Source organism: Platalea leucorodia, assembly GCF_965183815.1.
Source record: "Platalea leucorodia genome assembly, chromosome: 1".
In the NCBI taxonomy this organism is placed as follows: domain Eukaryota; kingdom Metazoa; phylum Chordata; class Aves; order Pelecaniformes; family Threskiornithidae; genus Platalea; species Platalea leucorodia.
In genome coordinates, this window is record NC_138823.1 from 82,036,275 (window position 1) to 82,049,081 (window position 12,807).

The 12,807-nt window shown below is 42.6% G+C and overlaps 1 protein-coding gene across 3 annotated transcripts in view; it reads right to left on the minus strand.

The window, feature by feature from the left end:
• ANKH (ANKH inorganic pyrophosphate transport regulator) overlaps window positions 1-12,807 on the minus strand; it is a 102,769-nt gene that overhangs the window by 30,501 nt on the left and 59,461 nt on the right. For all 3 annotated transcript variants that reach the window (XM_082328676.1, XM_082328674.1, XM_082328675.1), the window contains 4 exons: window positions 5,792-5,910; window positions 4,566-4,649; window positions 1,877-2,047; window positions 1,143-1,277 (listed from right to left, as the gene is read on the minus strand). In XM_082328676.1, the coding sequence (XP_082184802.1) occupies window positions 1,143-1,277; window positions 1,877-2,047; window positions 4,566-4,649; window positions 5,792-5,910 (509 nt within the window). The remainder of the gene's footprint in view (window positions 1-1,142; window positions 1,278-1,876; window positions 2,048-4,565; window positions 4,650-5,791; window positions 5,911-12,807) is intronic.

Below are 12,807 nucleotides of genomic sequence, written 5' to 3' on the forward strand. Positions count from 1 at the left end.
GTGACCATTACTGTTAGCGTAAAAAGGCCAGCAAACCACCAGCTATGACATGTATTTGGAGTCATCCTCATAGCAACAAAATGCAATTGGCTAGCCATGAAATGTGATGCATCTAAAATCAAGCCACGAAGAAACGCAAAACTGATCTCTGCTAACCCGCTCTGGCTCCCCTTGTACTGAGACATAGAATCATAGAATACCAGGTTGGAAGGGACCTCAAGGATCATCTGGTCCAACCTTTAAACACATAGACTGATCCCTGATTTACACATGTAAATGCGTTTTGTTTCCTAAATTCTCTCTCCACAGCTGTTTAGTTGCAGTGACTGGCAACTCCTGAGTGAGTGAAATACACAGTATCACGTATGACAAACTAGCAGTGCTGAGAGAATGTTTGTTAGGCACCAGCTGTTTGAATTTTCCTTTCCAATTAGTATCTTACAGCTTTGTTTTTCCTGTAGGAAAAACATGAGAGATTTGCTAATGACTACGTGGATCTAGACATCCTCCCACTGAAACTGGCGGCAACGGTCCCCCAGACTTCTTAAAAGAATGGGTCAGCTCACGGTGAGCATTGGTGAAGGTTCTGCATTACAATCAGAAGTCCGGCTCCCATCAGCTGTAGGACACTATTGGAGTAACCTGAAATTCCTCAAGAGAAACAGGGTGCATTCCATATCCGAACCAGGAGACAGATTTTTTTTTATGTGCTTCCTTACGTCTCTACCCTATTCTGTGTGATGCACTGACTGCTAACAGTAGTTTCACATCAATTTGTACAGCCATAAATATACATGACAGGAAGCAGCGGAACATAGGACTACTGATGACTGTCCTAAAATCTCTGGGATCTGAATGCTCCAGAGCACATGTAGAGCATATCTGCCTATATGTAGAGCATGAAACCTGGGACGCAGGAACTGTTCAGTGAAAAAATTCTACTGGTCTTGTTGAGGGTGAGGTCCCACTAGGCCTGGCAGAAACACTCATGGTAAGAGGCCAAGCAGTCTTCTTTTCAAGGACAAAGAGAGCACTACACAGAAATGTACTTAAGGCAAATTTTTTCTTGTCAGCATGGCTGAGAAGAGAAGCACAGAGGTAACTCCATGCAAATGATCGGTTGAGAGCACTGACTTTCTTACCTCTGTGGCTGCAGAACTGCCACCTAGGTCCCGGGAGACAAAAAGGTTGACAATGGGCCTACTTATTCGCTGAGTTGCCAAAATTAACGCCAAAGGCCACCAGAAACTCAGCATCTTCCTTATTGTAGCCTCTCCCTGCAACACGTAGGAAAAAAAAAAAGAAGTGGGTTTGGAAAAAAACATGCAGAACTAAGCCAAAAGCACAGGGAAAGGATTTTTGCTTTTCCCACCCATTGTCAGTTTCGTACATTCATTTCAATAGTTTTCAATATGAGGAGCCTAAAATATTTTCACTCATGTTAGTAATACTGATTCAAAAGAAGCTGTGTCATGGATCTCAATAAATAATGCATAAGGTATCCATCTGCATAATTTGTTCTGACTATCAAAGATACGTGAAAACCAATATGACATTTGAGGAAGAAGAATAATTTTGAGAGCTTCTTCCCTGTGAAATAAGGTGTCCGCTTAGTTCATGCTGTGCTGTCTTACAGCTCAGTAGAGAGCTCAGTACAGAGGCGCTCAGTAGACAGCACATCGATACCATGGGAAGCATTGCCTCATGTGCACTGTTGCTGGAATAGTTTGTACCATGCCTCTTTAAGTGAAAATGTTTTTTCCTGCAGGACAGAGAGAGGAGGCCCTTCATGCACAGTGGTTTAATACAGTATTATACCACAAAAAGCAAGTTTAAAATTATTGAATTTGAAAAAGCGCGAAGTATTAAGACATACCCCCATTTCAGGCCCACTTCTGTCAGGAATGACATCATGTATGTTCCTGTAGTATCCGAGGCATAACGTGGTACATCGGACAAGTGCTCCCATGTATAAGGACAAGATTGGGATCAAGAGAGGCTCCCTGCACTCCAAGTGACTGTGAAGCAAAATGGCTACAAAAACAACCTGCAGGCCAAAGAAATAAATGGTTAGTAATTTGTCTGTGTGTTTCTTTAGGGCCACCATATCTCCTGTCTGACTCCAAGCTAGTCCATCTGAACCAACAACGATGCGTGACTACAGTACCTATCTTTTGAGCTTGTGGCATTTGAAACTTTAGTCAGGAACCCCCCTGCATTTGGTCATACAAATGAGAACACGAGTTAACATCATACAGAAGCTCCATTAAACAGTACTTGAAGGTATGGGCAGGTGTCAGACTAGGAGCCATAAATAGGAGAAGGTTAGCATGAAAGTCTGGCAAGGTCTGGCAGCAAGCATGTGGCTGAGTGTCACCCTTCCCAGGAGAATGTGCTATTCTGATATGCGCTGAGGCGGGAGACATGCTTCCAGGGTCAGCTTCTAGGCCCTACTTTTTTTTTTTTGAGGGGGGAAGGGGGGCAGCGGCAATTAAGAAGCCAGGTGTTTTAAAGTATTCACTTCAGCATTTAGAAGCAGGAAGTCTTATGTCATCCTAATTTTCTACTTTTTTGAGTGAAATTTCAGTATTTCATCATTCTCTCTTCAGCTATCTGAGTGCCACATTGATGTAAATGAAATGGAAACTTCTGGGCTAATGAACAGCTCATAATTCAGTCTCATAAGATGAAATGCTCAATCCAGAAAATGCAAAGGAATTGATTAATATGATATTATTCTATAGTTAAGTTAAGTTGAGAGCTGATGGCGTGCCTGTTAAATTCCAAATGTCTCTGGATGGGAGGCACAACTGGAAAGCCAACGGTGTTTGGTGCCATAAACAGCAGAATCAAGGACAACCCTGCTGGGACATGCTGGCATTCAAGTGAGTTACACGAAATACAAAACACATTGTTCAGGGGCAGGTTCTCTCTTTCATTGCTAGAGCTCAAGAACTACTTCAGAAAAATCACACTGTGCAAATGTTTGTTAGGCATGCCATGCTGTTTATGAGGGTTTGCAAAACTGTTCAACCCTACAAAAGAATTGTTTTTCAGTAAACAGACGCAAAGTCAGTCACAAAAAACATGTCTATGCAGCTACCCGAGGAGAATTAGCTACTGCCTGCGCACCTATTGCTTGTGTAGGGAGCAGATGTAGGTGTAGAGAGTTCTGGAGTGTGGAGAGTCACAACTTTTTGTCTTCCGGATTTGTTCTTGCTCTGTGCAGTATTTCGTGGAGAGAAGATGACAGGTGTTTTATTCTTCACAACCCTGGCATCCCACTCACCAACCATTGTGGAAAGGGCATGTGTACCACGGCCAAAATAAGAATTTGTTTCTGTATTTAGCTGTATGACCTGACATGCATCTAGGGTCAGCAAACTTTGTAGGTCACATCAGAACAAGAGCAGATCCTGAGGGTTAAGGTCATTTACAGTAATTGGTATTATCTTCAGGGATTTAGTGCAGTACTGTAGAGGGGCAGACCTGCCAAACATAGAATAGCAGCTGACTGAATGGTTCAACCTGATTTATGGTTTGCTCATATTTAGTGGGAGGAAAATGCTATGGAAAATTGAACTAAGTGCTGTTGACTTCATATTTCCTTTGATGTTGCACTGTTATTATCCTCTTTCTTACCCAGTCATTACACCATTCAGCTGGTAATGGGGCAGTACAGCAACTGTTTTACAGGTGCTGGGACTCTCCGTTTCGTAATATTTTTACATACGCTTTAAAAAGAGGGCTGTATATTGCTTCTCAAATGCTACAACACTGGCCATCAGCAATGTGTATGAATGTTGTTTTCTAAGCGTGTCTAGTAAAAAGCAACAGGATAGTTAACACCGCCCTCACAAATGAAAGTTCAAACAACATTTGGTCTTCTCTGTATCACCCAGGGGCTATTACCACAGATCCCTTCTGCTGCAGTTCTGAGCCTTCATCTTTTGGACAAGTAACAAGAACAGTGCCATAGTGGCACCCAGAAGATCGCTTAGACTACTGCATTTCACTGGATTAGACAGCGTGTGCAAAACTGGCAGGTGGACTGGAGAATCAAGCCTTCATTTCCCCACCTATAAGCCCCACTCTGGATTTCAGTGCAACTGTGCAAGGAGGGAGAATGCACAGGGGGGAGAAGCGTTTCTTTCAAAGCACTCCATCAGCCTCAGGATTGGTAGCAGCCATTGGTGTCTTTGCCTGACCTTTCTTTTTCCCAGATGTACACATGTATATGTAACATGCTCCTCATCCATTCTGAAACAGGGCTGTGGAGGTGCTGGAAGACATGGCCCTAGCCCAAATAGTCTTGGTTCCCTTCTGACATTGGTTTGGGACTGACTTGATCCAGTCAAGTGAGACCAGCCTAAACCACAACTGTCAGCAAACAGCCTCCACATGACGGGGAAACAGCCAGAGAACAGCACACAAGATGATTACCTCCTCGGGTGTGCTGTTCACAGCAGAGAGAGAAGGCAGTCTCTGTGCAAGAGAGTTCCTGCTTAGGAAAGCACCTAGTCTGTAGCACAAGGGGAACAGTGACTGCTAAGAGGGGTCATTACCTGAGCTATGACATCTGAGATGGAGGCACATCCCACTAGGAAACTGTACTTGTGTTTCAGCAGAATCCCAGCATGGGTCCATGCCTGAAAAAAGGCAGAGAAGAGTTTGGGAAGTGATTACGGTATTTGTGAATGACTTCAGGCCCCAGAATGCTGTTTTCTGGTTGTTACATTGTACACAAACAACTCAACAAAGCTTTCTTCCACCAGCAGTACCCAGTGTGAACCTGGGCAAATGTTAAGCCAGTAATGCAGAGAAAGCACTGCTGCATTCAGTTCCTCATTGCCAGGGCTGACAGGGAGAATGGGAATAATTTTATAGACTGTATAGAAATTCCCGAGCAGATCAATAAGAAACTACCCCTTCTTCATAAAACAGATGCTGCACAGGATGGATTATCATACTAAATAATCCGAAGGAAAAAAATGTTTATTTTCATTCACCAGCTGGATGCATCTCTGAAGCGTAATATTCATTGGCCCACTGAGTTATACTGAGTCCTGTCTGGAAAAGAAAACTTAATGATCCAACTTCTTTTTATTGTCAGCTACTATTTCAAGCAGACAAAGTGGTAGAGAAAGTGGTGGAGGCATGCCATGACAAGGTTATCCTTTACCAGTTTTACACAGAAGTAGAGGCATTAAAGAGAGCTGCCCTACTTTTATGTTGTGCAAGCCACAAGCAGTAAACTTGGTGTTCTGGTAAGCAGCAGCCCACCCCATGTGTGGCTCTCTTGCCCAAGCATTTGAGATATACTGGACTTAGCTGTGCTTGCAAAAATCGATGGTAAGAAATATCTTTTCAACAAACTTGCTTTGAGAAAATATTGAGCTTATTCCTTGTGAACTCTGCAAGTGATCTGGGAATGCACAGCAAATCCAATTCTTTCACTACAAATTGGAATGAGAGGACACATACAGGCAACCGGTGCAGCTCATCACAAGATGACCAGTGCTTTCCAGCATGCACATACAGTAACTCTAACAAGGCAGCAGAGGTTTTTTACATTTGTCATGATCTCTGGACATTCAAATCCACCCAGATGCTTTTTTCAGGTAGCAGGAGATGATGTGTTCAGGTATATCCAGAGCTACTGCTTGCAAAGGACACACCTTCCTTCTGCACACCTCCAGTTTCCCATCAGGTAACAGACTTTGTGAACTAAGGTCACCAAAGAAAAAAAATAACATTAATATTAAAATTCAGTTCTGAATCAGGCACTCACCATGGCATCCATAAAAGGGAAGGCAGCAAGATAAAGGAAGGCCCTCCGAGTTTTACTTCCCACTGATTCATCCACATGGTGCAGCTTATTAATAATGTAATACCCCAAATCGCTATATGCTGTGGAGACACAAGAATAGGAATGAATAATAAAGGTTACATATGGACTCTGGGTGAGATACTCAGAAGTACCTGAAAGACTGTGATGCCTAGGAGCTCAGACACGCATCCACTTAGCAAACAGCTGCAGGGGCTTCAGGATCTTACAGCCTCACCAGCTGCTGTGTATGACTAAGGAGTGCTCTCGTGGTTCTTTTTCAAGTAACCTTTAGCAGAGGAGCGATAACAAATGGCTGGGTTGGGAGATGGGTATAGTAAGTGCCACATCTGTTTGCTAAATGAACATACTGGTACTCCAGAAAATCTACTGCTCTTTCATTAACTCAAGGCTCTTTATTAGAAAAGCTGTTTTCACCAGACGTTGTGCATTTCATGGGAAACCATGTACCTTACAAATGCTGAAACCATCTATTGTCACTGCATTCTCACAACATTTACCTGTAAACCTGCCCTGTAAAAGGACAGTATGAATTGCGAAGGCATGCAACAAACCACGCTCATTATGCCTCTCCCTTACTCTGCCTAATGACCACCTCTGCTGGGACCTGGCAGGGCACTGCGCCCTTCACTGTACAGTCTCTGGGCAGCCTCGACCGGCCTTAGCTTCCTCCCCTATCTACAGCTGGCATCTCAGGAGCCACAAGTCAGAAATGGGCACCGCTGCAAATCAGGGGGTTGCCACCTCCAATCGCCAGTATGTTATTTCGCCGTCCTGTTTCAACCGAGATGAGAATTTTTAGTATTGGGCAACACGCCTCTCCCAGGTCTCTCTTCCCAAGGTGTTGGGTTGAAGACAGCACAGACGCAGGGACTCACCACACAGCTCTCTAAAGAACTGCTTACATCTCTGTTTGTGCCCATGTTATCCAGCTGTTTTAATAACCAAGTCCTCCCCATGACCAGGAATAACGAAGAGCTAGCTATGACTGGAGTCTCTGAACTATGGGGACTTAACATAATATGCACAGTTAAATAATCCAAATAATAGTTTTTAACCTTTTATAAATTATGTTCTAGACCTGCATATTATTACTTAAGTTTCCTCTATACACTTGTAATAGCTGTTAAAAGAACAATTAGGTTGTAAAGTCAACCTCACAAGTAATAGCAGAATTACTTTTGCCTAGGGAATCTTACCTCAGTTCTCTTCCACTTGCATCTTTTCTAAGGTAATTATTTCAAATGTGAACATCTATCTGATTTTCCATTTATAACAATTCTATTATTATTGTACAGACCTTCATACAGGGTATTTCAGGCAAGTTATCCTTCTCATGCATGCAGGTGACACACTCGGATTGACAAATGCTAACACTAGTCATCCAATTCAAACTTTTTAGCCTAAAACTCTCTCTCATAACTCATAAACAGTGTTTGGAAGGAATTAAAGAGGAGTTTGAGTTATCATTATTTTGTGATGGCTTAGGGATACAGCAGTTAAATTGTTAACAGGACTGAAAAAACTTTTTCAGTCCAAACAAGACAGTGTAAACAAGGTAGTAAAATAGAAGGAGGTGATATGGCAGCACTGGGAACAGGCATGAGCCTCATTCCAGATGACCAGGACTGCCCAAAAGATACTAAAATGTTAAAAACTCCTCCTTTCCCTATTCTGGTCCCTATGTATGTGTCTTTCACCTGAACTACAACTGTTAGACTCACAGTCTCCCAGTTCACCCCAAGTTGCTTAGCCATCCTCCTGAGGCACTCCCACCCTTGTTTCCTTTTGAAGGGGGCTGGGGAAGGACTTTAAACCAGGACTCCAGCCTTTCCTCAGTTCAGGGAGGCCAGTTTAGTTCTTTAAGTGTTCATGTGCTTGTTGCAGTCTAGTCGCACAGCCTCTTTTTATTTTTGCATGAATAATTTTAAAAACTCTGTTATGCATGGATTTTTGCATGGTAAGTCCTTGTGGAAAGCTGCTTTTATGGCAGGGTAGTACATGGATGTTTCTGAATGGACTTATCCGAATGAAGGAGAAGAAGTTTGGAAGGCACAGGAGGTAAGCCGCCTGTGAGGGTCAGATTCATCAAGCTGTCTCCGGTTCCATTGAAGTTGCTTTACATTTCTCTTGCACAAAAACTTAAAAACCTCTGCAGGAAACACACCAGCCTCATTCCTCATGTGGGGACTGACAGAATCAGAGTCAAGGTGCCAAGGAACCTGCTGCTGTGGAGGGGCCTCCACCAGCACTGCAGTGCTGCGAAGACAGCGCGCCACAGAAGTCACCCTCTGTTCTCCCTGTGCACTTCACCTGCTCGGCTTTGCCTGCTTTAAATGAGACTTTTGAAGTGTTTAGAAAGTGAGTAATAAGTAACTTTTTTGGCTCTAAAAACTACTGAGATGTTTAATTTTTTTTTTTTCCCCAAGTTTACTATCACAGAAAAATGCACAGAATCAGAGGGGTCAGAGGCTGAACTACTCTCACTTCTAGGAACAGACAGTTCACCACAGGGTTGTAGCTCATTGGCAGGGCGCTCTCAAGGGACTTATAACACCACAGCCCACAGCACCACATTTTTAAGATTTCTAGGGATATCAGCACTGTGCCCTGTAAGCTTTAAGATTCTTTTTTCTCTCCCCCATCCAAAAAAAAAGTCTAACTGCACTTTTTAATGTGATTTTGATTTTAAAATCATAATGGCTAAGGATAAAAGCTAGTTTTAAAATAGTCAACTATTCCACATGTCAGTGAAAGCACACAATCACTTTTGCTGATGTCCATGAATGTTTCCATCCTCAGAAAGAAGGACACAGCAAGCTGAGATTTACTGACAAATATACGGGCATGTGTCTCTGAGCTGCAAATAAAGCAAGTGCTGATGCAATTAGAACTTAACCTTGGCCAACCTTACAAACCTATTATGAAGCATGGTACAAAATTAATAACACAGACAACAGAGCTGAAGAGTATTACATGAATCTAAAGCAGATGGCTCTTCCCATTCCTCGCATCATTTCAACCAAAACAGAGAAGTCCAACTCCAAGACAAGCTGCCTGTTTGCTCTCCTCTAATACCTCATTTGTTTTGATACGTCTATGGATTAGTTTTGCTACAGAATTTAGGCAGAAATTCTTGCTTTTGGCTTTTCCAGTTGAGTTTTAAGACCCAGAAGCTTAAGAAATGACACTGAAAACTGCATACCTAATTGGATCTCCTTTTCCCTACACTGATTTCTCCAACAAGCTGATTACTACCACATATACTTCAGGCATTTTTAAAACAACTGAACACACTCTTAATGCCGCCAGCAGTCTCAAACAAATAGCTGTACCGTAGTCATTTTGGAGCTGTCTACTACCCAGCATGTTATACTTACATCATAAAGAAAACAAAAAGAAACCCTCATAGGAAGTGATACCATTTACTTCAAGACACAGTGTTACATATGTCAATATTAGCTTTACTGGAGGAAAAAAAATCCAAAAATGTTGTTGGGTTAAAGTGTGTTCTTTTTAGATGCATTCCATTTTCATACTTTGCTGCCAATTTTAAAAATGAACTTGGAGACTTGAGAAGTAAAAATCTATTCTGCTGCTTGTCAGAAAGATGGCTCATGGCCAAAACTGGTGCTGGTCAGGAGTTTGTTCAGCTAAGTGATTTGGGCAGATAGGAAAATGCCAATTTGGGGAAAAAAAAAAAAAAAGAATGGCAAATCTTCATTTGGAGATGGCACAGGGTACACAGATTTCTCTACGTCTTTGATTAGCCTGCCTTAAAGCAGAAGCAAAAGCCTGTGTCCCCCTTGTGAAAGCCCAGATGATCAGAGTGGTTTAGGCTTTGATTTTTTTGCTCATATTAATAAATGAATTAAAAAAAAAAACAGCTTAGGAACATCTCAATGCAGACTGATTACTGCAATCATCTCTTTCTGTGCTCAGCTCTAGTTCAAAAATTGCATTAGATGATTTTCCAAAATCTATCAATGACTGTTGGTCTCTGAAATATCTTTAGGTAGGCCAACATCTCCTAAGTCTCAAAATTAGCCTGTTTTAACTAAAAACCAATCATTGCTATCCTCGTAGGTCGTAGGCTTTCTTCCTTCTTCCTTTACCCTGAATACCTGGCTGATAAGAAACCACCCCTGTTGTGGAGAAGGGTTGGGGCATCTGGGGAAGCATGTTACTGCTTTAGCAATAGCCATCTGAAGATGCTGAAATAGGACACATTTTTAATGAATAACGTTTTATCATCTTTTAGAAAGAAAAAAAAAAGCAAGCCTGGATTACATTCTGATTTGTGTTCCTGTGCTATCATTGTTTTCCAGGGCAAAATGTTTAGTGCGAGCCAATACAATGGGCACGTTGGAACAAGATTGACTGGAAAAAATAGTTCAGATGATTGTCATAAGCCACTCTGTAACTCCTAGTCTCTAGAAAATTCCAGTAGTGTTACACTGGAAGTGGTGGGATTACACCTATGTCTTGCTTCTCATGCAGATCTTTCACGTACATGCAGTGACCATGCATGTGGGAAGTTCAAAAGAATCAGTGGAATTACTAGCAACTGCTAAAGTTTTCCCCCGTGCCCTCTGGGCAGTGGGCGGCCCATGCCCGCTAGCCTGTCAGTAATAAACTGGCACAACACAAATGGCTCGCATGTCTTGACCATCCAGTCTGCTCTAGGTTTGCCTGGTTACTAAAGTTCCAACCTTTTTTGCCTGGTGATGGCAAATGATCCATCATGTAGTTTTTCATCAGGTGCAGTGGGCACCAGTTACGGATGCCTACTTAAGCAAAGAGGATGTTTCCCCAAAGCAACTTCTGCCTTGTCATTGCCAGAACCTCAGAAAACTGTGGAAAGTAATATTAATATGCAAAAGGAAATAAACTTTCTCAGTATACTATTTCTCAGTAAACTAGTGAAAGGCTGAACAATGCTGTTTTATTGCCAAAGAAAATGTGCACGTCTTTCATGACACTGGTGTTAAAAGGACTCACTTAGTATGGAGGGCTTACCAGCAGCACCACGAAATGCATTATGTTAGCATAATGTTATATAAATGATTTCTCTCCTCTGTCAAGCTGACAATTTGGTAAGATGTCAAAAATGTGCACAGGCAGGCTTAGTGTCTTGAATCCCTTCTCTCACAGCCCAGTACTCCCACCAAAAGCCAATCTATGAAATAACAAGACGCTTTAGACCCTGGCTACATAGCGAACTTCCCACCAGGAAACCCTAACTGGTGGCAGCAGCTGCCCCCATAATAGCACAGGGGAAAGAAGGCAGCATACTATCTTTTATTTCCAGATCGCAACTGAAACAGCAAATCCAGGAATACTGTACTGACCAAGGTTTGCAGCAGCATTATAAGCGGGACAAGAATATGGTGTCAAATCCCTTTGGTCAAGCTCAACTTGTTTCTTGGTTCTTACTCCTACCCGTACAGGAGAGTGATAGGAACTGTTGGTGAGGACCTCGCAGATGTTCATGGGAATGTGGTGGGGTGATGACTTAGGGACCCAGAGCTTCCAACTGTGAGTTCAAGTGGTTTGGCTCAGCCAGTCACTCCCACAGAGGACTGCATTAGCCCCAGTGGGGAAGCAGTGGTGGGGAGCTGGTGCTGAAGCAATGAAGCATGAGTCAGGTGGGTGAAACGGTCTGTTTTGATATTTTAAATAAGCAGAGGCTGCTGTTTGTGAGGAGCTGTGTGTACAGACTGCAAATAGTCTCTATCACAGTTGGAAATGTGATGATTCACTGTGGTCACTGTGTTTCTACCACCACTTGATTTTTCCCTTCTGACTTTCGGTACTCCTCCTTATTTCATTGGGCTTTTTTTCCCTGTTCCATCCTGGGCTTCAACAGTCCACGGCAGACAGTCATGTCATCTTCCTTAGCCCCATACATACAGAATGTGGAAGAAATTCAGTCCCCTGAGTGCTGTTTGTTTCTCTTTTTCATCTGCTGAGCATCAGTAACCCCAGTTTGTGACTCCTGTAGATAGCCTGTGATAGGCTTGCAGCTGCTGGGGAGTAGTTGCAGGTCCTAGGAGGCTGCCTGTCTGTCACTGGAAGCCTTCTCCTCCTCCTGCTAGGCAGGTTGTGCATCTGTGGGTCAGAGAAGAATAATCAGGATTTGAAACAGGTTCAAAGGAAACTTGGAACATAAAACTTGGCAACGTCACCCAGGCAATTGGTGCTAGAATCTGACTAACTCCATTCTCTCGGGCGCTCCGCCAGCCTCTGCTGTGGCCTTTGCATATTTTCAGGCATAGACAAGTTAAAATACTAAAAAATATTTTGCAGTCTGCCACCATAAGCAGCTGAAAGATTGTGTGAAGCCTTTTAATTCAGGACTTTAAAGCATGTACTTTAAGTACAGCCTTCTTTTTTCTTTTTTTCCTAATATCTGCAGAGAGGGCATTTCAGAGGTTCTGAACTCAGCAGGGCTCTACTTCCAGGCAAAGGCAAGAAACTTATCCAGCATGTTTTCCAATGGTTGCCTCAAACACCTCCTTTCAATAAGAAGTCCCACATGGAAAATCCAGCTACGTCTTTCACCTGGAAATTTGATAGTTATACTTTAAATTTTCTTAAAATCTATCGTAGCTTAAAATAAAATGTTGGACGACTAGAAAATATTTCCTTATCCAGCTGGCAAAGCCAAAAACTTTGACCAGCACTGACAGGAAAACAAGTGAGCAACTAGAAGAGCAGCTCTGGGGGCTGAAGAAACATTCCAAGCAAAGAAATATGAGAGCCAAACGTACAAATGGCCCGAAGTTTATAATACTGACTCAATAAAGCAGCCTCAACTGTAAACATATTGAGGAAGTGACCAATCAATATCAGTGAATTAAGTTGACTTGAATGCATGGATTGAGCTTATAAAGCTAGCAACAGCTTATCCCTGGCACAGAGTTGCCATGGCTAGTGAGCTGTTACTGTCAGCACTT